At 42.6% G+C, this 25499-nt stretch overlaps 1 protein-coding gene across 2 annotated transcripts in view; it reads right to left on the bottom strand.

Moving 5' to 3' along the window:
* ERBB4 (erb-b2 receptor tyrosine kinase 4) overlaps positions 1-25499 on the bottom strand; it is a 369309-nt gene that overhangs the window by 176929 nt on the left and 166881 nt on the right. For both annotated transcript variants that reach the window (XM_027894313.1, XM_027894314.1), the window contains exon 3: positions 20637-20771. In XM_027894313.1, the coding sequence (XP_027750114.1) occupies positions 20637-20771 (135 nt within the window). The remainder of the gene's footprint in view (positions 1-20636; positions 20772-25499) is intronic.

Genomic DNA, 25499 nt, shown 5'->3' with positions numbered 1-25499 from the left:
CTGGAGTTTAGGGAGAAAGCCAGAAGTCTTGCAGACAGATACAGTATAAAACACTGCACTGATCACTTCTAACCACACATTCCTGAGGCAGTTAAGGCAGCAGTTTGGCTGCTTCTTCCCCTTTCTGTCCCTGGATTCCACCCCCTTCCAAAACACACTGTATGCACTGGACTTTCCACTGTAATATGTGTTGTGGGATATAAAAATCTTCATATTTGAAGCTCCTGGGTGTTGAGCTGATACTCGGTACACAACTGGAAATTTATTCAGCCACCTCTATCCCTCCTGGAAATAAAAGCAATTCAGCATCTTCAAAATATAATTTTAATTTTTTTTTATTTTAACTTGCATGCCTGCTGCCTGGTACATGACTTTGTTTGGCAGTGTCAGATGATGATTTGCATTTAAATAGAGATATTTAACAATAAAGCAAGAAAAGGCTGCCAGTTTCCCTTTTTCTCACCGGGAACTCAAAGTGTCTGTTTCATTGTTTTCACTTTTCTCAGACACAATGAGGAGCTGAGCTTGTAGTCAGCACACCTCTGAATTCAATTGTTATGTGGTCTTTTGAAGGTCAAATATACTGAGAATTAAAAATAAAACCCAAACTCCCTCCAAATAATGTGGCTGTATTGGTTTGGTTGTTTAAAAAGAAAAATACCTTCCTTTGCTCTCTCTGTGAACTGGTTCAGATTCTGCACTCACATCCCTCAGTATTCCACCTGGTCTTCCCACTGTAATAAGGACAGATTGCTACCCATTAAAACCAGCTCTGCAAATCTGAGACAGAAATAGTCCCATGGAAGTCAACATAAGCAGTCAGGAGCATAACGAGCATTCGTGTGAGGAGCAGGTCTCACAATTAGATTTGTATGTCAGGCTTAAACGATAATAAATGTATTGGCCCTAAGGCTGACAAGGCCCTTGAAGGAATTATCCTTCTCACAGATATTCCTGCATGTATTTCTTCAGATTTTTAGATTGGAGTGAGCCAACAGAATTACAAAAAAATAATCATGAAACCATCTGTGACGTAAAACAAATTATTCCTGTTATTCCTTGTGTCTAAAATATTCTAAACTCCTCCAACAGATTATGCTGGGTTGGAAGGGACCCACAAGGATCATCAAGTACAACTCTTAGCCCTGCAGAGGACCAGCCCTCATGCCTTGTTCCTGAGAATATCATCCAAATGCCTCTGTCAGGCTTGGTGGTGTGACCACTTCCCTGATCTGATGTAGGATCTGCTGCTCCAGCTGGATCCCTACAAATCTCTGATGCATCAATCTTTAAAGAGCTGCTGATGTCATCACGAAAGCTCTCACAATGATTTTTGAGCAGTCTTGGGAATCCAGAGAGATCCCAGCTGACTGCAAGCTGGCAAACAATGGCCTGATTTTCAAGAAGGAAGGGCAAGAAGGAGGAGAACCCTGGAAACTACAAGCCTGTCAGTCTCACTTCAGTGCCTGGATGGAGAAAATTATTCTGGGACATATTGAAAAACACCTGAAAGACAACACAGTTATTGGTCACAGCCAGCAAGGCTTCATGAGAGGAAAGTCCTGCTTATCAAAGCTGATTTCCTTCTCTGACAAGATAGCTCACCTAGCTGATCACAGGAAGCCCGCTGATGTAATCCTATTGGATTTCAGTAAAGCTTTTGATACTGACTCTCATAGGGTTCTTCTGCACAAAATGTCCAGCCCAGAGCTGAATAAACACATCATGTGGTGGGTGAGCAATTGGCTCACAGGTACAGCACAGAGGGTAATAGTGAATGGGGTGACATCAGACTGGTCACCTGTCACTGGTGGGTTCTGCAGGGCTCCATCTTGGGCCCTTTGCTCTTCAACATCTTCACAAATGACTGGACGCAGGACTGGAAGGGACACTGAGCAGGTTTGCAGATGACACAAAGCTGGGAGGAGCTGTTGACTCCCTCAAAGGCAGGAAGGGTCTGCAGGGAGACCTCGACAAGTTAGAGGGCTGGGCAGTCACCACCCAGAGGAAGTTCAACAAGGGGAAGTGACGGATTCTGCACCTGGGATGGGGCAACCCTGGATGTACAGACAGACTGGGGAATGAGCTGCTGGAAAGCAGTGCCAAGGAAAGGGACCTGGGGGTCCTGGTTGATGGCCAGTTGGCCACGAGTCAGCAGTGCCCTGGCAGCCAGGAGGGCAAACCCTGTCCTGGGGAGGATCAGGCAAAGCATCACCAGCCTTTCGGGGAAGGGGATTGTCCTGCTCTGCTCTGCACTGGGGTGGCCTCACCTGGAATATTGTGGCAGTTCTGGTCACTGTAATATAAGAAAGATGTTAAGGTATTAGAGACCATCCAAAGGAGGGCAATGAAGATGGGGAAGGGCCTTGAGTGGAAGCTGTATGAGGAGAGGCTGAGGGCACTCAGTCTGTTCAGCTGGAGGAGACTGAGGGGACACCTCACTGAAGTTACAACTTCCAGCTGAGGGGAAGAGGAGGGGCAGGCACTGATCTCTGCTCTGTGGTGATCAGTGACAGGACCTGAGGGGATGGCCTGAAGTTGTGTCAGGGGAGGTTGAGGTTGGAATCAGCAAGAAGTCCTTCACCCAGAGGGTGGTTGGGCACTGGAATAGGGTCCTCCAGGAAGTGGTCACAGCCCCAAGCCTGGCAGAGTTCAAGAAGCATTTGGATGACACTCTTTGGCACATGTTGAGACTCTTGGGGCTGGTCCTGTGCAGGGCTAAGAGCTGGACTTGATGACTTTGTGGGTCCCTTCCAACTCAGCATATTCTGTTAACATACAGCAGAAAGGGCTTTAAAAAAAAGGCAAACAATAAAACTGTGGAAATGTTCTTCCCTTTCTTTTGATGCAGTAGAGTGTAAAGAACTAGAACCCCTTCCTATGATTTTCTCTGCTGCTTCTGGTGGTAATTGGCAGGACCTAGGAACCCTCAGCAATGTTAAAACAGCTCATCTGCAACAACTCCTCCTGTGGGCTCTTTTTACAATCAAATAGTAAGAACCTAGAAAAGTCTCCTGCCCTGGTTAGAGATGGGATCCTTGAGTAGATTTCTGCTCCTGAATAGTAGCATTGTTTTGCATGCACAGTGACAGTTTAGAGGCTTCCATAATTTTCACAGGTTTTGTTATGAAATCTAAGTTAAGAAAGAGCAGATTCCCACTGGAATGAGAGAATTAATTTTGCTTTGGCAAATTGCACACAGAAACCAATGTTTCGTCTCCTGGGCTCATCTTCCCTTGGCCAAAACTACTGCAACAGATCTTCATTATGGACTCTGGTGCAGAGCATCATTGTAGTAATTTACAGGATAGAGTTTTATTTGTGGGAGATTCTTCTGCTTTCCCAGCCAGTGAAAGTCACCAGCAGAAAATGTTTTGCTCACCAGCCTGGGAAAGACCAAGGTTACTTCACCCTTGTGCTTTCCTGTGAATTGAGAAGGGCTTTCCTTTGACTCCAGACTGACTTTATTATTTCAGGAACAATAAAACCGCAAAGGATTAAGTTACTGACAAGATAAGAAAAATGAATTCCTCCTCTTAGCTCTAAGCTCAGTGTCATACAGAGAAGAAACCCTGCTCTGTCCCCACCAGCTACACCAGCTGCCTCGAGCAGACCTCTCTCAGTAAGAAAAGGAAAGCAGAAAAAAGAGAAGAAATGGTCTCACTTTGCACAAAGCTTGCATTTACAGATGGTTTCTATGAGGTTAATAAATCATTAATCAACGTTAGCATATCTGCAATACACTGCTAATGAAGTGCGAATAAACACAGCCAAAATAAAGTTGCTCAGATGGTTACAAGCCATTGTAAGAAGCAGCCTCTTTACTTACCCAACAGTCCACAGTAATTGATTAACTATCAGAACATCTATGAATCATTTATCAGCTTCTGTAAGCTCCTTATAAACTAAGCCTTCATCCAAAAAAATTCACACCTGCAAAAACGCTAGAGATGCCAGAGATGTTTCTAGATCTAACCAGCCTGAAGGTCCAAGAAATTCCAGGTATACACTGGTATGAGTCCCAGACTATTCTTTGCATTGCTTAGGTAGGACAGATGGTTTAAATACACTTGCATATTGCTTTTCTAGGCAGCTAAACTCCTTAGTGCTATGTATGAATAGGTGACAAAATCAAAATATAATTTAAACACTGCAGCATAGCATTAACAAGAATTAAAGATACTATTGTTGTGATGGATTGTTCTGCCTGTAATGCTTTCCCTGTCCTTGTCCAACTCTTCCTATTGTCGCACATTCATTCATTCACACTTCTTTGTTAGGTAAAAATCATTTTGCATTTCCCTACCCGCCCTGTGCTAGCCTTCAGATCTCTCCTATTGATTTGAAAGTTAATTACCTAACAGAGTCTCACACTTCTCAGGATTCCTTTACCTCATGGCAGGAGAGGCAAACGTCGCAAGAGAAAGTAAAACTTATTGTAAAAGAAGAAAATGTTTTATAGAAATATCTGGTGCTTATTTTCTCTTCCTCTCTGTAGGAACATTATGGGATACAGAAATCAAAGGGCCAATTCCTCTACTGCTAACAAACTACGTGGCTTTAACTCATGTCAGATGAATTCACCTCAGGATGTATCACCAACCAGTTTTCCAACATAGTATTAGTCCCATAAAATGCAGGCTTTTCTTTAACAAGCTGTGTCCTCACTGATATTGTTACTTTTACGGTGGTAAATGGCAGCACTGTAACTGACCTTTCTGTCTCCTCTCTTTATCTTTGCTTCTACCGGCCCAACAGAGATATCCTGCGCAAATATTAAAGGGATCCCTTTGCAGGAAAAACTCACACAGCACTTAAAATTCACATCAAAGAAGCACTTACACTGTTGAAAAGCACAGCATCTTCTATGGATCCATCCATCCATAAGCCAAAGTTTCCTAGTGCCCACCCCTAATGGGTGCATTCTATGTTCAGGGACCACTGGGGCCCAGAAACAGCGAAAGCAAACTCTTGCTAACAGTCACTTCCAACAGGGACTTTCAACTCTGCCATTCAACTCCTTTATCTTCCCCTCATCTTCCTCAGTAGATAAGAAAAAGAGATGCACACAAACGGAGAGGGACTCAGGCACCGGCAACTGAAAAGAAACTGGCATGGGAAACAGGTCTGGGAAATGAAAATAATCCAAGAGATATGCCCTGAAAGATAGGCACAGAAAGAGATACGGGAACAGTGCAAGGGAGAGGGAATAGAGATAAAACTAAACCAGAAAACAAAAACTGAATACCAGAGAGGGATGCATTTCCTTGAGTAATGTGGGATGGAGACAACTCCTGTGTGTGCACAGGCACCAGGCATCTGTTGAGAACTGTGAAATTACAGACTACTGCTAGATACGCTGGTGGCAGACAGTTTTGATTTTAAGAGAGATTGGCCACCAGAGGTAAAGGAATAAATAGAAAGTCAAGAAGAGCATGTCAGTAGCATTGAATGGGCTCGGGCTGGTGGATTCATATCTATTGCTGACAGCTCTGAGCTGATAGGAAGCTCACTGTAACATTACTGCAGCTGCTACAGAAAAATGTCTTCAGGCCACAGTAATGACTACAGAAAGGGACTTGGGGGGGGGGTAATGGTTATTTTTCTCTGTCTGGAACAGACAGCACTGCTAAGACTGTGTGACTCGGTGCATTAATTGGGGGTTTAGTCATCCACACAAAGTAAAAGCCTTCAGATATGACATAGTCTAAAATTTTATACTGATTAAGCAATTAGGAGCTATTAATTATCACTGCTTATAGTTGTTAGCACAGAGGAATGTAAGTGAATTCCCCCCACTGTGATGGTGAATTAGTTCCAATCAGCATGAAATGCCTTCCTGAACATGCACACAGGGATCCTGAGCAAATGGGGAGACACAGCCAGAAGGCTAAAATGATAGGTCAAGTCATACCTGCTGCTTGGCAGGCTCATCAAGAACAAAAAGCCCTCAGGAATCTTTCCTTGTAATCATTATTGTTAAAAAATTATACTCCCCTCCAGTAAGCCACAGCTCAGTGCCCATCCTCACACACTATGGCAGGGCCTCTGTTCCACAACAGCAGAGCATCCTGCTCTCTGCCTAACAGGCATTTACACTGGGGTCAAAATGAAACACCTTCCCTAACACGGACCATCCTCAAAGCACATAAATCACAGCCCTGGACCCCTTTAAAATACAGGGGTAACTCTTGTCTTCCCTTTCCTCTGTGCAGAAGGAGAGGGTGATATCCCACTACCTGTATGTTAACTCGCTTAGGATGTGGGTTATGCATCCCACCTTCTCCTTTGCTTACTGCAATGAACACTCTTTCCTCCCAGGTCAGCAACCCAAGAACCAGTCTGCAGGCTATCCTCGGGAAGGGGAAAGCACAGAGCAGCCATCCCTTCCCAAGACAGCTCTCCTGATGACACAGGAAGCTCAACTGCCCTGAAGGCAGAGAGTTGGACACAGCCATTCTTGGGTTCTCTCCCCCCAGCACAGTGGCTGTGTTCACTGGAGAGCTGTGCATCACTGTACCCCTAGGACTGCTTTTGTACTTAACCCGATGATTACTTAATACTCAGAATGTCAACAGAAGTAGAAAAAATCCCAACTCAGACCAACTTAAGGCAGTTTTCAAAGGGAAGTGGGATGTACAGATTTGAATGCTTCAGTGCAAGGTAGAAAATTGATCCCTGCTCCCCCACATCCTGGAGAACTCACGAGCTTCTAATGTGTTTCATAAAAACGGAGAAAAGTCCTTCTGACTGAGGAAATTTGAGTGTGAGCAGAAGACAGGTCTGTGAGAGGAAGGCTCTGCAGATTGCAGCAGACAGAGAAAGAAAACCCCAAACATATGCCTTTACATTCATCTCAGTATTACACCTTGCATGAGGACGTCTGGAAATGCCTGCATTTCCTACCTAAGCAGCAGTTACTGCGATGCCTAACGCTGACACCCACATCCTCGCTTGCTCCAAGGACACTGCCCGGGCACTTTTCACTCTGGCTCACAGCAACCGGGGTTTCTGTTTGGTGTGACAATATGTGAAATCAAAACCCACAAAAAAAGTCAACAGGAACAACTCCTACCGACCACAGCGATCAAATGGGCACCCACAGCAGTGCCTGAAATAAGTCTTGAGGCGGATATCTGTCCTTAGGAGCAGCAGCACTTGTCTGATGGATAAGCTGGCTGGGAAATGAAGGATTCAGATACAGGTCGCTTTTTTGGACATAATGTGCAATGCTGGGAGAAAAATTCCTTCACTGTTAGAGAGTATTTTCAAAGGAGGCTCTCAACAAACTCGAAGACACACTGAAAACTAAGTGCTGTAGCTGGGGGTGTTCTTGTGCTTTTTTAATAGCAACACCTCCACCTGTTGGAGATGGGCTGGAGGAGGAAGAGGAGTTTAACCAGTGGAAGGAATCAGCGCCTGACACCATCACTGAATGTCCCTGCATCAGACAGATAGACTGAGACCTCCATTTTATGTTCATGTTCTTATTCTGTTAGGTTGTAAGTTTTCTCCCATAGGAGAAAGCAGACAGTTCCTGATTGGACAGTGTCCCAGGAGGGCATCTGGCCATTCCAATTGTGTACTTAAAAGTTATCTGAAAAGCTATGTATCCCCCCTTTTTCTCCGTCAATCCCTGCTAATTGTCCAATACCTTATCCAAGACTTGCATACCTTTCCCCTATTCTCGAACCTTCCTTATCTGCCCTATAAAAACCTTCCATTTTGTAAAATAAAGCAGATCAGCTCCAGCTGAGATCAGCTCCAGCTGCTTGTCTCTTGTCTGGTGCTTGGGTGTGGCTGGGGTTAGCCCCCAGGGCAAGACAGGTAGCCCCCCTGCCAAGCTTGGCAGGGGAAAACTACAACTCAGCTGCAAGGACCCGCTGGTCTGGGAATACCCTGACCCCACAAACCATGACATCCACCCTCAAACAGATCAAGTCAGTCAATACCACATAGGTCAAAATAATGTCCTGTTATAATGTTCCTGTAATGCAGCCAAAGCAGTAATAAAGTTCAAATAGAGAGGCATGCAGTTTTCATTTTTTAAACAAAGTAATAACCTCAAAGAAAGGAAATGAGAAGTTGAAATTTAAGTGGCTTTTAAAATTCATTTTACTCTTTCTTGATGCCATGTAGTATTTCTAGATTCTGGCAGGGTGTATTTAGGACTGCTAATGTTTTCACCAACTTTTGACTCAACTAGATGGAAATAGTAGAAATGAATTCTTCATTTCCCTGAAATCTGGAGTCCAGTTTTAGGGAAAGTTTGAATAAGAATCATAATGGGCCTATTCAAAATGTATCTCTAGCTATTTGAAACAAAACTGATTATTACAAATACTTGGACAACAGAAGCCCTTTCTCTGTTGGAAAACAATGCTTGGGGATATACTCTGATATTTAGATTAAGTGTTTGCTATACATAAAAATTCAGTGAAAATAATCACACAAACAAATTTCACACTGCAATCTCCTGGATAATATTCAGTTATCAGAGATCTGCTCAGAGGTGATGCTGTGGACATTATCTGACTATGACGTAGGTGTAATATGATGAATTTGGTGCAAAGTTGTTTATATAAGCGTGGAGAGTTTCTGTGACTAGGTTTTGGTGGGGGGGGAGCTAAGGGGGTGGCTTTGGTTAGAAGCTGCCAGAAGCCTCCCATCTTGCTGAGCCAGTGCCAGCCGGCTCCAGAATGGGCTTCCTGCCACTGGCCAAGGCCGAGCCCATCAAGAATGATAGTAATGCCTCTGTGATAACATATTTAAAAACAGAAAGCTATTGAGCAGAATTCCCCAATTCCAGCTGTGGAAGAGTGGAGTGAGAACATGTGAACATGACCAAGGGCAGTGCAGAGGGAGAGGGAGAACTGCTCCAGGTGCCGGAGCTGAGGCCCTGCAGCCCATGGGGGACCCTCGGGGTGCAGAGACACCCCTGCAGCCCATGGAGGCTCCCATGCTGAAGCAGGGGGATGCATGAAGGACGCTGTTATCCTGTGGGATGCCCAGGACGGAGCATGATCCTGCCAGGGACCTGCAGCCCACGGAGAGGGAAGCCCAGGCTGGAGCAGGTTTTTTCCCAGGTAGGACTTGTGGCCCTGTGGGGGACCCCCATCAGTACAGCTCATCGGTGAAGGACTGCACCCCATGGAGGAATGGCCCACGGGACAGCAGTTTGGGAAGAACTGCTGCCCAAGGGATGGATTCGCACCAGAAAGGTCCATCAAGGACTGTCTCCCATGGGAGGGACCCCACAGGAGCAAGGGAAGGACTCCTCTCCCTGAGCGGTAGCAGAAACAACCACTGACTGTAACTCCCATTCCCTGTCCCCCTGCACTGCTAGGGGGAGAACACGGAAGGAAGGAGGGAAGGTGTTTTTAAGGTTATTTTACTTCTTGCTCTGATCCTGTTAGTAATAAATTCAATTAATATGTAATAAATTCAATTAATATCCCCAGTTTGAGTCTGTTTTGCCCGTGGTGGTGATCTGTACATGACTGCTCCCACCTCTTAACTGCTTTTTTCTCTCCTCTGTCCAGTTGCAGGGGGGAGTGAGAGAGCAGCTGTAGTGAACACCTGGTGTCCAGCCAGGGTCAACCCACTATAATAAGTAGCAATTCATATAAAACAATGGGAAAAGACTGAATTAAGTATTTTACTCTGCAAATATTTCCCCTGTGTCAGAACACTTCACTGATGATGACTTTTATGAGTTTTTGAAGGTAAACTACGAGTTCCTACAAGAGGACCAGAAAGAAGATGTTGAGATGGGAAGCTCCTTTGAATACCTGCCCAAGGAGATGAGAATGTGGAGATCCTATACAAAGGCACACAATGAGGGACAGCAAGAGCATTAAATACACTCTTGTTTTTTGCTCTGCTACTTTCTGCACATAGTTTAGCAGACAGAAACTTCCTTTTCATTCACTAAGCTCCATATGAAGACCCAGCAAAGTCCTTTTCCATGCAGAAGGTGTGAAGGAATCAGAAAGAAGACCATGAAGCTGCCCTGGGTTTGAGCAGACTAGTGGCCAGAGGGCTTTAGCACAGGACAGGAGCTTTAGTGACAGTTCTGAGAATTTCCGTGAAAACAGGCGTGTGTAACAAAATCATTATAGAAATACAGGTACAGGAGCAACAAAGTCTTGGGGTGGTTTTGTGTTTGAAGCAAGAAAGAACAGATTGTTGGGAGAAGCCAGCTGGGTAGTCCCAACACTGCACCCACCCCCCTGCGATACACCTACCTTTGCGCAGCAGCACCAACTAAGCCCACTCTGACGGGTGGCTGGGACTTGCATCGTGCAGATCAAACAACAGAACTTCAACAGGGTGGGAGGCACACAGCAGCTTCAAGATCCAGTAGACACAATTAGGCAGCTGATTTTACAGTCTTTCTTTCCTTTCCTTTCCTTTCCCTAAGCAGCTCTTTAAAGGCAGCTCACTAGAGCAGCTGCAGCTTGCTGTGAAAGACCAATCCCACCCACCTACCCACTCACTACAAATCTGGCAATTACCATTCAATTAGACTATTTTAAATATCCCCAGTATTTAGGGTTTATTTCCTACTTTCAAGAAACACCAACGTTTGTGATAAAGCCGCTCGTAATGAAAAGGCATGCTTTAACTTAACCTGAAAGCCTCTCCCTCGTGCAATACACTGCTTAAACACCAATCTGCTTATAAACAGGTGGTATGCAGTAATGCATTATACACACACAGGTTACCATCAAAAGATAAGCATTTGCCAACAGTTGCCACGCACTGCTATGTGGAGCCCTACTTAAATTCTATAGCTACAGAAACAGTGCCACTTTGCAATATTATTATACATCAGCACGGTAACCTGTGCCACTTGCTGGGTGACTTTCACCCTGCAACTGTTCCTAATAAGGAAGGAAGACAGTCAGTAAAACAGGTCAGCACTTTGTCAGAGATGGAGCTGTTTTGCAGTTGAGGGTTTTTTGTTTATCTTTATCCAAAATATAATTTTCAGTGCCAGGAGATGCCCATGTCAGAGGTTCTTCAGAAACTGTTAATGCTGGCTTTCTCAGTGCCCTCCTTTCTGTACCCACAACTCCTAAAGATCCCCACCTTTGTAGCAGTAACCTTGCTAGATCCCTGCACTAGGCTCTGGCAGCCTAAGGAGTTCTGTCCCTCACAGCATTATTTATTCCTATTTGCATTTGTTACTTACTTTTTATTCAGTAACTCAACTGTTAGAGGTGGATATCCATTAAATGCCATGTCTGCTTGCTTTTCAAATCTGTTTCAAGGGCAGTCACCAATTGAAAAATCCCTTCTGAAAACGCTGGCTGAAGGTATTATTAGAAAGCTAAACTGATTCCCTTTATTCAAAACACACTGTTCTGAGTTGAGGAAAAACATTACAGGCAACTTCAAGCAGTTCAGCTTGCCATTCTAATGCAAAACAGGTTCATTGTACCCACTGGATTTCACATATTCCTCCACCTTCAAGTACATACGCTTGGCAAAAACTATTCTTTAAAACCAATTTTTTCTGTTACTGTATTTGTCTTTCAATTCCAGGTAAATAAATAAATTCTGTCCCGAGTACAGATTTCTTAAGGGAAGGAAAAGCAACCTTCATGTATGCTGAACAAAAGGCAGTTGTGGGACTTTCTGGTTGTCTATATTCAGCTCTGACACAAATTTTTTTTTTTTTCCTACTGAGATATCCGTGGAACCATTAACTGCTGCTAAAGTGCAGTGCTGTAAGTCCATGAAGTGCGTGCCACATGGTGGGAGCTTTCATGAAACGTTTTAGGAATTTGTGGCTTTTTATCAAAAAGAACAGCTTCTCCTCTGGCTTTGCCACAGTGGCAGGGAACTCATTCTGTACAGAGACCACCTGTCTGCTGGTCTCCAAACATACATTTAAAATGTTAATTGAACTTCAAGCAATAACCTCAATGAAAGGCTATAATTTAACAAACTCTGAAATAACAAATGTCTTCAGGGTACACTTTCTGCAATGTTGTTTTCTCTGTAGGGTCGTTTCCAATTTAGATGTACACCAAAAATGATACACCAGTTATTCTGAAAGGTGCCTTTAAGCATGAATTAGTCAATTCCCTCTTTTCTTTTTGCCAGCATACATAAATATACTGCTGTTACTCCGGCCTTCTGCAGAGCAAAATCCTTGTGCTTTGAAAAAACACAAAATACCTTGGAGAAGTAACTGGGCAAAACATGGTTGTCTCACCTGCATCCCGGTACTGAGGCCTAGGGGGTTGATTTACACACGTGATTTATATGTAATTCTCTCCTGTTACAGTAGCATCTATGAAATGAAAGCTTTCCTTGTATTTCCACTGCATTCAGCTCTCCTCAATCTTGACTAACCAATGACTTTTTTACCTCTGAGAGAAAGGACTCCATCATCCCTTCTTCTCTGATCCAAGACTCCTCATGTCACCAGTGTGGCTACCTGATGTTAGCAGGGCTGGTCCTATGCAGGAGTCTGTTTTGGGTGGCCTAGCTGGAAACACTGGCATGCACATCATTTTAGATAGTTTAGGCACAGCATATCTGATAACTGGTGGAAGGTTGGGACTTCTGGGAGAGATTGCAAGGATCTGAGGAATGCCTATGCTTCATACCTATCACATAATTACTTCAGAGTTAAACACCCAATGGTTTGTGACCCGAGTATAAATTTCCAGATATATCACTATGTGTAAATAAAATGATCCTTTTCTAATACTGCAACTACTGGTACAAAAAACGAGTTATGTGCTCTGTGAAGAATTACAAGGTCACTACTGAACATTAAATCAAGGGGCTGGCCACCTGTCAGACCTTGTTCCGTAGCTGCAATGAATGGTTGTACACAAAGTCACCTACACTCCTTGCCAGCAACTCCAAACACACAGACTGTTAACACCCAAGGGAGAATATAAAGCTTATCACTCCTATCTCTTGCACAGAATTCTATGTAAATATCAACTCATGCTTTTTGTGAAACGCAGTATGAGAATATACTATGTGTGCTGAAAAGCACGTACTTGTACCCATGTGACTGACTTACGCCTAACTGGTTTAAAGAAATGTAAGCAGCTTCTGGACTTAAACTAGTCTGACATAAAGAGACATTTCTACTAAACTAAATTTCTACCAAATTATTCCCATTTCTGCAATAGTTCAAAGAAGTATCTTTCCAGAAACTCTGTTACTCCTTCTGCTAGAATGTGGAAAACTTGCAGTAGAACACAGCCCAGCAAATGCTCAGCTATCAGGGCTGATAGGGCAGCAGCTTAACCTGAATAAAGCAATTCACAAAGACAGCGTAACAGAGAAAATTAAGAAAGGGGGGAAAAAAAAACGAAAAAAAGAATACAGAGCTGGCACAGAACTCACATCGACCACATTCATACCAGACAGGGATAAGTATGTCAAACTGAGCTGGAATGCTTCCAAACACACCTGCACGCAGGTAAGATCAATGACAGCCTGGATTGCCTGCACCAGGAGAACAGAGCGCTGACTTCATAAGAAACCGTGCAGCTGGCAAGTCCATTTTCTGTTCCTTTAATTAAAATATAGAGCACTGGCTAAACGGTAAGCATTTAATTAGATTTGTCTCTATGTTTCAATATTAATAAAACACATGAAAAATGCATTAAGAGCCAGCTAATTGGAGGCTCTCCAAAAGTAGCTGTAAATGAGCAATTATAATACAATTGGGGTGTGGTTCCTCAGGGATCCCCAGGACTGATGCCTCTTAATATTCCAGCCAAAGGTTTAGAAATTATTAAAAAATCCCAGGCAATAAAACGTACAGATGACAGGAAGAGAGAAATCCCAGCAAATTACAGTGAAGAGCAGCCAGTATCAGAGAGTGGAGCCAAGCTGATGGGTGAGCTGGAGTCATTCACACCGAATGGCTTTTATACAGCCAAACATAGGATTGCGTATTTCGAAATACAACACACAGGTTACATTTTCTGGGGGAAAAAAAGGGAGTGTCTAAGTCACACAGATTTCAGAACTGCCTGAACACCACACCAGGCAGTGTTGCTGTTGTGTGAAGCTGAAACACAAACGATACAATATTTATTTCTATGGGATACTGGTTCAATCAGTAATAAAATGCTATACTCACTCAGGTTTCTGCCTTCGAAAAGCAAATAGAAAAATACACGTAGTTTACAACGACAAGCAACTAAAATTATTCTTGGGCTGGAAAGAAGTTCCTTGCTGAGAGAGATGTGAAAGTCCCTGCCTGTTTAGCTTATGGAAAAAGATCAGGAGGTGAGCTGATTACATGGTACATGCCATTTCTGCAGGGAGAAAATGCTGGCTATGAGAGCTCTTGGAGTCAGCTGGAGGAAGCGTGAGATGCAACAACATCTGCAATTTAAAACTGTGTTCAAATTAGAGATGAAAGTAATAGAGAATTAGAGATAAAGCTGGTATTATTCATTTTAATCCTGGGAAGTAACCAACTTCTTGGGGGACACCTGCACTTCTGCAAAGCTTCGGAGCACTGCCAGGATAGGGCACAGAGGACCACAGCCTTGTGCTCACCCATCCCACGGCTGCAGGAGCTCCAGCCTCACAGGGGCTGGAACTGCTGCTGAAGCTGGGTTGGAAGATAAACTGCAGTTGGGGAAGTTACTGAGCTCAATGACAGGCAAGCTGATGGTACTTACAGGAAATCAGTGCTAATGATGTTTCAAAGCTTCCTTTGCCCTTGAAAAATCTATGAATCAATGGGTAAAATGGAGTGAAGTTTTAAAGCGGTGTTCCCCTGAAATACACCGTGGGGTTTATTGAATCCCAGGCACATCACTGAAGATCAAGATTTTTCTCCCTATGTACCATGTAACACTCCAGCAGCACTTCTGTGCAGCTCAGAATTTGGATGGTTTTGCATTGCCTGGTGCAATTAGATACAAAGCAATGACAGAGGAGTACTACGCATATCGCAAAAAAATTCCATCTTTTTTCCTCAGCTAACAGTTGAAAAGCCAGATCAATCAAGGGATTTTTTCCACAGATTTCACTTCAGGGTCTGAACAGAAACTTCAGTTCAGGACAATACTTTAAAATGGATTTAATTTCCACAGAATTTGGTTTGCACAACTCCAGGCACGTGTCAACATGCAGTCCTGCATTTTTCTTGAATAACTCCTTGAAAAGCAGCTTTTTAAAAAAAAAAACAAACAAAAAAAACCAAAACAAACAAACAAAAGCCTCGACACAAAACCAAACAAAACCCCCCCCAAAAACCCACAAACAAACAACAAAAAACCCGAAATACCAACCAAACAAAAAAACCCAACCAACCAATCAAAAAACCAAAACAAAACCAAAAAACCCACCACCAACAACAACAAAAAAACCCCCACCACTTGAAAATGGAATTCTCTATTATCCAAACAGTTACCAGCTCCATCATGAACATGCATCCATAGAGATTCAGTATTTTTAAATGCATTATTGACCGTTTTGAACACTTGCTATTGGCCACTGCAAGCGACCTCAGCACAATTCAAATACTGCAAGTTTTTCTGTGAAACAGAGGCTTCAAGTAAAGTTCCTCTGAAAATTCTGATTTTGTCCTTGTCAAAGGAGCTCACCTGACACAATGTGGGGCTTGGCCAGTTCCTGCTAACAACATAACAAAGGAGAACATTAAAGACACCAACCAAAGCAGCCAGGTTTTCCCTGCACTCTCCCAACAGCAGGTCAGAGAGCAGTTGTCTACAAATCTAGAGGCATTTCAGGCAAGAAGTCTAATCCTAATTTCCTGCTCTATTTCTTGCACCATCACTGGGAGTTGCACCTTGGGTTTCTAGCTCTCTTTCTTCAGTTAAGGGACTAAATCCAACAAGTGGATGTGCTAATAGGGGAATATGCTCTTGCAAAGCATTGCTTTAAGCATGCTTAGCTAACGCTTGAATTCATGGACGCTTTTTGGAAGGAGAGAGAACAACTTTGAACATTGCAAAAAAAAAATGTCAGTAACACAAACCTGAAGGGAGAATTTTATTCCTTAGAGAATTAAATGCTTTTGATATCCCCACTGAGAGGTGCCCAGCTTACAAACCCCAGGCTGAGAGCGCTGAATTCAGGTGAATTGAAGAAAAGGCTGCTTTCAAATCACAGATAATTCCAAAAGCTTCAGCTACAAGATACCAGTGTGGGAAGGCTCTGCAAACAGTAAATACTAGCTGTATTTCAGCATGAGTTGAAATGCCAGGCACAGAGGATCTGTCTGTAGAAAGATGGAACATGTGTGGTCCCTGGTAAAAGGTTTGTTTATTCCACTGCGGCCTCACGTGCTGGCAGCCACCAGCTCTGTGCATCCTCACAGCAATACCACGTCATTCAAAGTCCTCTGACATGAGCTGTCCTGCATTCGTGTGATCAGAACTTGAAGCAACAGGTAGAATGCATTTTAGGCTAAAGAAACAGAAAAATGGAGAAGCAGCTCTTAGAATTCACATCTGCAGTATTTCTGACAGTGTTTAAGATGCCATGGCCTTTTCAACTGGCTTCTTATCACTGATGTGGTAATGAAAGCCCGCAAAGAATGGAATCAGAAGAGCTTTATTCCTAGAGTTCACTGGCCATATTCTCTTCTGTCTAGCATTGATGTAAATGAAGAAGATTGCCAGAGTTGGCAGATCCAAGGTATGAAACAGGTACAGGGGCGGGGGACTGATTTCACTTCAAAGCATCTCCATTTCACTCTGCCCTTTTGTCTACCTCCTCTGTTGATTGCCTTGGAGTAGCAGGGAGGGTGGCAAGTGAAATTATTCCTGAACTTGGACCATTATCAGCTCTTCTGGCTGGCTGGGGAAGGGAGGAGCACCAGCAGCTTGCAGTGTCGGCTCCCTCACAAGGATCATGGCTGCGCCTGGAGTGACACACACTCTCTCTCAAGCATAGGTGCTCACAGTGTGACCCTGCATTTGTATCAACCTGCCAGAGCCCATCTGGCACTGCCCAGAACCTGGCAAGCGGTGGGCTCTCCTCCAGAGTTGGGCCTTTGCTCTTTTGGAAACAGAGACACTTCGGAGGAGATTTTACGTCCGCTACTGATGCCAGTGATGCCAAAACACTAAACTGTATTTTAGGCTGTAGGACCAGCTGGAACAACCTGATTCTGACACTCACTGCAGTTTGCAGCCTTTGTCCACAGAAATACTCCCTGCCAGGGGCCACCGCTGAGGTGGTCTCAGTGAAACAGCCCTAACAATTCCCAGGGCATAAGCTGCCCCCCCAGGTCAAGCCAGTCATGGCTAAACACGGCACACGATGAGCCATGGCTTTACATGACCACACACTTCCATGTTGGATCCCAAACTATGCCATCAGTAGAAAAGGGTTTGAGTGGACTCTGCAGAAAGCCTTGGGCTGCTAGAGTTGGGGAAAAAACCTTGATTTGAGAAGCAGATGAGATATTATCAGATGTTGATGGCTCTGCCTCAGCCCAGAGGGCCCACACTTGGATTTCATCAAACCTCTGCAGAAACCCTATTGTATCTTATCTCTCTTTTTGTATCCCTGACTCCCTGCATCCTGTAAACCTGAATACTTATTTCCCCCTGTAGAATCCCCTAAATAAAGATTTTCCCCCATGAGGTAATTGCTAAGACCCCAAATTTGTTAATCTGAGTTTTCCCCTTATGTCATCCCGAAAAACTCCCTATTTGTAATAAATTGTAATAGTTCCAACCCCCTGTTGAATATGTAAACTCTAAACTCTTTAAAAATGAGCCTGTAAGTCCAATAAACCATTCCAGTTTTTTGCCTCCCCTGGGATCATCTCAGTCTCATTGATCTCCACACTTCCACACAAGGCTTACATGACCACACACTTCCACAGACTTTCCTAAATTACTACTAGTATGGACTTTGCAGAGCTTCACATAGCAGGTTTGGTTGGTTCACATTCCCAGATTGATGTAGCCTCTCCTGTAAAGGTTTGTAGATAAGAAGTAAAACCCACAAATTCATTTCAAAATATTCTGACACGGAAAGTCCCAGAGGGCTTTTCCTTGACACCTCTTGGATTTAGGATATTGTCAGCAATGCCAAGCCAAGGTGCACTTACAATTCCAGTGGACTTCAACAAGATTTGCATTGGCTAAGAGACACCTGAGATTCAAACAGTAAATACATACACATGCTGGATCACAGCATGAGTCACAGTCTATGCAGAGAGGAACCAATGACTTTGTTACACAGTGGGCATCATTTGCAGCAGTGAAAACTAGCAAAGCTGGACACAGCAAGCACCCACACTGCCTAGCAGATTATGAAAAGCGACATCAGAGCCAAAGTTGAGAAGTATATACCTCATTTAGTTATATTCCATACTGATTTCCATTCTAAGGTTATAATTCAATGTTCATTTCTCCAAGTCATATGTGTGTGCCCAATACACGTGTGCAGCCCCGCACAGACAGGTATTCAATTATAGGCTATTTTAGATGGTGGGTTCTTTGTTTCCCAAAGCCTTAACACCCTTGTTAAACCATTTTAGCAGTTTGTTGGCTTTCTCTATGCCGGGGTTTAGATTTTCACTTACATAAGCTGTGAAGGCAGAAATGGTTTGGATTAGCTAATTTAATCAAATTTCACAGGACTCATGAATAACACTGAGATGGAATCCAGTTTCTTGGCGGAGACTTATGTTTACTAAATTAAATATAGTCCAACTGTGCACCACTTCATCCCAAGTAAGGAAAAAATAAAGCAAAATATGGGTGGCTGTCTTACTGAAGCTGCCTTAGTATGCAGCTCTCAGTCATCACTGAAATAATGCTGTTTATCCCATTGATCAAGCACAAATGGCAAAGCACGAATTGTTCCTTCCCTATGTTTGAAAACAACTCAAAAGGAATCAAAAAATGTTTGAAGAAAACTGAACTTGGGTACATACATCCTTTTGTCTTGCTGAGGGAGCTAATATTTGCCTTCTTCGCTTTCAGGGTGTGATTCCAAAAGTACTCAGTTCTGGTTCCTCTGGAGTCACCACTAAAACTTTCATGAGCTCAAAAAGGTAGCATTGAGGTTGACTGCTTATTTTAAAAGAGCTTATTACCTTGGTGTCACAGAAGTATTTGTCTTGAAGAACTGGCAAAGGTTAAAAGAAAACCCAATAACAGAACATATGAGTAAGAATCAAGTCTTTTTCTTGAAGCAATAACTCATAAAAGGGTACAGGCATTCCCTCACTTTCAAAGGTTTTAACAATTCTGCCTAGAACTGATCATCACCAGCAATGAGGGGTTTTTAATATGCAAATAAGAAAGCTGGCTGCATTTACAAATGTGTCAAGGTTCCAGCCAGAAGGCAGTCAAGATGAGCCTCAGATCCTGAGCTGGATCATCGAGGAGCAGTGCAGTTTGGCAGGCTCCTGGAGGAAGCCTTATCTCAAGTAGCTGTGCTCTGGTTTTGAGGGTGGTAACAGGTGAGATATACAAAAGCAAGTCAGCCTTATATAAAATCTGTTACAACACAAAGAACCTGTGTTGCTGCTTTGAAATTATGGGGACTCGTCAAATGGTCTTTACTCAGAGTCTCAACCTTTTTTATTTTTCATGAGTTCCTAACATACAATCAAGCTTTTCCTTGGCTGTAGTGAAAGCTAAAGAGGCAACCAATCATTTAAATATCCTTGAGGGACACCTGATACGGTAAACAATCCAGAACGCCGCTATACTGGGGCTCAGAACGGTATATCTGCTGTGGTGTCACTTCTGACAGCTGATGTAAACTCCTTCCCAGCCTATATCTGAATTTCAGTGTTGATACATCCTAAGGGTACTGTTTAATAGCACAGTATTCATTCCAAATGCACTTTACTGCATTACAGAACATTTTACTTAAATACTCCATGTCACTGTCACCGCCGTCGACTAGAACTCAGTATCGCTGCAAGAATCATAAGAATCATCCAAATACTACTGAAGGTGAATAACTCTAGGGAAGGGAAATAGATAAATGGATCAAACAAATTAATCAAAGTACACAGATATTTCAGGTTTGGAATCCAAAGCACTAAAATAAAGAGAATGTAATAAAACCAGAGACTTAATGGCTACATCGTGAAGAGCACCCCATTCTCTGCAAATTTTCTCTCTCTCTCTTCAGGGATATACACACAAGACAAGAGGATAACTACTTCTTTGAGGATCATTCCTCATCTAAAGTTAAAATATTGATGAGCTTGTATCAGCAAGCTGCATACTCCAGCAGCTAGTTATGATGCCACAGACAGACCACTGTGATTCAAGGACCAGCCTGAGCAGCAGGAAAAAATGCAAAGCAAACAATAACAACTGTGCTTCCACAGCAGCACAGTGGCTTTAGCAACACACAGAAAAAAAGAATATGCAGGAGAGAGGAAGTAGACAAGAAAAAATCCAGAAAATCTGTGATGTTCACAAATACTCTCTACAGACACAGTGTTGTTAAGATGAGACTAAGTGGTCCTCCAAGCAGTGTACAAACACAGAAAAACGCAGGGAACAATGAAGGGAAACGTTTTACAAATACGATTCACCGTAACAGAGGATCGGGGAAAACCTGTGGCCATATTTATACTTGTACCATGCTGAGTGGATGACAACGCTAAGGATAAAAGGAGTACTTACATCCTGAGCTGCCGTTCGTTGGAACCAAGGTAAAGTTGGAGGCCCAGGGGTTACGCACGATATCCTGCCAATGAATGGTGTCTGCGAAGCAAAGAAATTTGTTCTGGCCAACATACACCCCTCCATTCAGTATTTCTGCATAAAAGAACAAGAGAATATACTTCTTAGACTTTAGACAGACCGCTGATCAAATCTATTTGCTGCTCTGCATGCTGGAGAGAGAGGACATGAAATTTATATGCAAAAAATTCTCACTGTAGTCTTACTTAATGTTCTGAAAACTAGAGGGCAAATAGCTTAGAGTATTTGTAAACAGGAACCCTTTATTTACATGCAAAAGAAACCTGATGAAGACAAGTCATACAGTTGCTAAACTGGCTTACCTGTTGTTCCAGTGTAATCATATATGAACAGTTCTTTGTGGGTAAAATAACCTTTAACACTTAAATGACTTTAAAAAAATGAGCAATCACCCACACTATACTGTATTGAATTAATACACAGAAATGCTTAAAACTTATAATGATGTCCTCCTCTGAGTCCACAGTACAGGATAAGGGTCCAGTCGTCACAATGTCTGGAAAAGCATATTTAATGATAAGCCTGCGTTGCTTGATCCAAAATACCCAAATACTCAGTTGCAATGATCCACATCTCAATACTGTGATCCAGAACTGCCATTGGAGTGCCTTGCTGGAGGCTTTCTGTTGAAGGGAGATGGCTTCTGAGCAGATTTGAGGTTCTTTTAATGTTGTGGGGTTTTGTGTTCTGTTTTGTTGTTTGGTTGGTTTTTTTTTTAAATTTTTGTGTTTATATGAATTTGTTTAAAAATTGCTTTGCTGCCCTGTTTCTAAAGACTTGATTTGTCAAATCTCAACCTGAAAATGATCTTACAGTTATTGGTTGTAGCAGTAGGGTTTCCTCTGAAGCAATATCTTGGTTTTTTACCCTCTAAACTCTTGTTCAAATTCGCAGTTGCTCTACTTAACCTGGCTCTCCTATTTCCAAAGCAGAGGACAATCCACGTGACTTTCATTAAAACTAACAGGAGCTATGCAGCTAAAACCTTTGGCACCACTTAGAGTCACAGACTCAAGCCTCAGCAAAGAAATGTTGAAGGTTAGTTACTAATGACACCTTAGAATGACATTAAGTGGTGCTATACAGCCAGGAGTGTCACACTGCTCACAGAGACATTAAGAATAGTTCTTGACTAGGGTAGCAATGATTAAGATCATCTGATAGCCCTCATCTCCCAGGAAAACCTTTAAAAGCTGTAGTGGGAAGGCTAATGTTAACAAACAACAAGGAAGGAATACTGCATTTAATTTATTTTTTTTGTTTCTTTTATTTGGGGGTTTACAGGCCTCAGCATGTAGAGGGGGCAGCCTGGACAAAGAATGTATTAAATAAAGGGTCATCTGTAAATACATCTTTCCACCATATTAATCAGTATTAGTATTTCTTAGAAACCTCTGCTCTAAAAGCTTGGCTTTTCATTGAAAAGGGTCTTAAAAATGAAAACAACAATAATAATCTTATGCAGAAAGGAACCTGGATTAGGGATATAGCAATGATCTGTCTGTATGATATTTTTATGATCCCTGAAAAAAAAACATACAGCATCTGTTAGCAATTCTGCTCTGGGGAAAAGGTGGGACTTAGAGGACAATTGAAAACATGACTAGTAATGATTTCTCTGTGTTATTCCAGATATACCGGATTAGCTAATCTATTATGGCCCAGATTTTAATGAAAAATAACATCTAACAAGCCATGAAAATCTGTAAAATCTGCATTTGTAGCTTCTTAAACACTTGCACACCATTCCATATACTGTTTCTATCAGTCGGTACATCTAAGCTGGCATAATTTCTGGGTTTCAGAGCATTCACTCATGGCAATAACTATCAAAGTTTTTTTTCCTGCTAGGAACTTTGATGTATTCTTGTATAGCAGGCAGGTCCTCAATCTGAAAGCAATTCTAACAGTTTCAATCTGTGGAGAAAGACTTGAGCATAAAAGTAACCAGAAAGTGTCCCATCTGTACTTTAAGGGAAGCTGACAGCTTTCACTGTGACTTACTGAACGTAAACACAGAAAATGCTCTGACTTGCCACATCACTGAATAGTAAGTGTTTTTCCTGCTGCTCTTTCCCAAAAATGTGATGCAGTACCTCCATTTGCCTTGCACTGTACCATTTTTCACAGGGGACAGGATTTAAGTTTACAGGTCTATTCATCTGCTGAGGCACTGATAAACCTGAGTAGTAATATCATAGGTGGGATCCTGTGGATATTACGTAATCCTGACTTCAAAGTTTAGTGCAGTTTTTAAAGTACTTGTGCTTGACTCTTCCTGCTCCCTGGGATCGTTTCCATTCTACCTTCCCATTCCAGACTGCTATCTTTAATTTTCTTTATGCTGAGTCCTCGGCATGTGTAAATCAGCACAGATGCATTGGCTTCAGTGACTTAAATTCAAATGCATTTTGCACTTCTCTGCCCTCTTTCAGCAAGAACAATGCCTGGGAAGACCTAATAAACCCTGTTACATGTTAAGCAAATGAAGCAAAAATGTAATCAATATACAATAGAGCTACTGTATAATGAACTCATCATCATAAAGTCATCATCTCATTTTAATTTACAGCCCTGAAAGTGAGAGATAAAAGTTAAACAACGAACAGGAGGAGAAGGGAAGGATCTCTGCCTGCACAGGAGAGCTAGCAAAGGAAGCCAGGCAGAAATAGGTTTCTTCTCCTGTGTGCAACACCTGAGGTATCACTTTAGTGAACTCTTGCCGAGGCTGGAGCAGGAGAGAGAATGAAAAGTCCTCAAGTGAATTTTGTGAAACAAAGAAGCCTCTTCCTGCCTAAGAAGCACTAAAAAGGACTGCTCGCAGTGAAATATATTTTAATATACCTTTTGGGGAGAGTATTTTTGTCTTCCAAAACAATTTTTTGTGACACTGGAAAATCACTAGTTGCAAAACAGCCCTGCTGCCCGGGACAGTGTGGGCAGAACACTCGGCTCTACCAACTGCTGCCTGAAACACCACCAGTCCCGCACTGACAGCAAGTGTCACCCTTGGGCTGCTTCGATGCTTGGGGACACAGAGTTACAAAAGGGCATTTTCAAGCACAAGACCCCCTAGCTTTCAGTGGGAAAAATGTTCCTAAAGCTGTCAGACGACTTTGCATTTCTTCCTGTAAGGCACTGACGGCCACACTTCAGAGCACCATTATCTCCCTTTTCAGCTCCAGGGCTGAACCGGTGCCCTGAGCAAAGGAGTAGCACCAAGGTCTTCTCCACTTGATTCTGAAGTGAATGCACAATATTATGATCATCCTTATTAGAGATACTTTACTGGCTTAAAAGCAGTATAATTCTGTAAACACAGTTATAAGAAAATAAATCAGCAAATGCACTTCCCACTGACTTCTGTCATTTTTCTTATTGCTGTCAAATGATTGTGGGGAACCTATATCTACATATTATTAAAATTCTCTTAAATGGTTATTGATTCAGGAACCTAAATCAGAAACATATTATCTTTTACAGCTGCTATTTTTCTACTGTCATTAGCCTTGTGAACCATTCCCACAGAACTCTGGGAACCCACAATACAATAAAACAGGAGAAATGGAAACGTACAGTCTCAGGCTACCCAGGAACACAAGTATCTCCCACTGTCCATAAAGTGCCAGGGAACACAAAGAGGTCCATCACACACAATTTATACTCAGTCTGTCAAGTTGGAAAAGGGGCTTGGGATGAGTCTGATTGGAGTCAATGAAAACACTTAACCAGCTACCAAAGCTTAAGATCACCGTAAATAAGGCAAAGGGACACCGGCTCTGCAAGGATGGTGTCTGCTTAGATCCAAGATGGAAAACACTTTCCTTCATCCCTCTGTTAAAAGGGCATTTTCTTCAGCTGACTTTTTCTTGTGTACAGTGTAATCCCTCATGGTCTGTTATCTAATTTCTAATGTGGATTAAATTGGCAAAACATGTTCACATTCTGCAATGTACCCTGAAGTAAAAGTTATTCGTTTGTGTTTATATGCAATGGGGGCTGTAAACATCTATTTAGCTGTAGAATCTGTTTATAAAATTGGTATAAAATTGGCTATAAAAGGGCTTTTGCTATTCAAGGTTGCAAATTAAAAGCTCTTCTCTGGTGCTATGAAGCCAGCTGGCATGATGAACTGGAAGAAGGCATGTGAGAGGGAAAAGAACTAGCTCCAAAGTGGGCAGAGAGCAGGGAGGGAGTTAATTAGGAAAAACCCTTGGGCATGGCCACTGTAACCACTCCAAAACCAAACCAGAAGATATCTTACACCTTCCAAGATGACTGACTACTAAAGAAACAGCCGTCCTTTATACTACACCACATCCAGGTATCCCCTGAACATACATATTATATAACACATGCTGATGATACCTTAATTTCCAAGGTCAGCCTCACTAGAGCTGAAGCACCTTTGCAGGATGACAGTGCTGCATCTTCACTATCAGCACCCAAGTGATGGGGATCTGTTGTCTGATACCGCATCACTCCCAAAACACTATCATATTTCACTCAGGATGCTGAATGCATTATCCAAAAACAGCTTTGGCCTGGAAATTTCATGCCAAACTAAGTCTTTCGATCTTTCAGAATAGTTGACTGCTGCTGACCCACTGGGAAAGCACTTCAGGTCCATCATTAATAAGCTCTGTCTTAAAGGGTAATGAGAACTGGGTGCTTTAGGAGACAATAGCTCATCCATCATCAATCAAGATCTCAAGTTTTTATACAGATGATTTAAGAAGAGTTGGACTGTGTAAAATTGAAATGTCACATTTGTATTGGGAG

Source organism: Empidonax traillii, unplaced genomic scaffold, assembly GCF_003031625.1.
Source record: "Empidonax traillii isolate 1590-97213 ecotype Southwest subspecies unplaced genomic scaffold, ASM303162v1 scaffold424:size506307, whole genome shotgun sequence".
NCBI lineage: Eukaryota > Metazoa > Chordata > Aves > Passeriformes > Tyrannidae > Empidonax > Empidonax traillii.
Note: the sequence above shows the minus strand (reverse complement) of the source record. Positions and strands in the feature narration are given on the sequence as shown.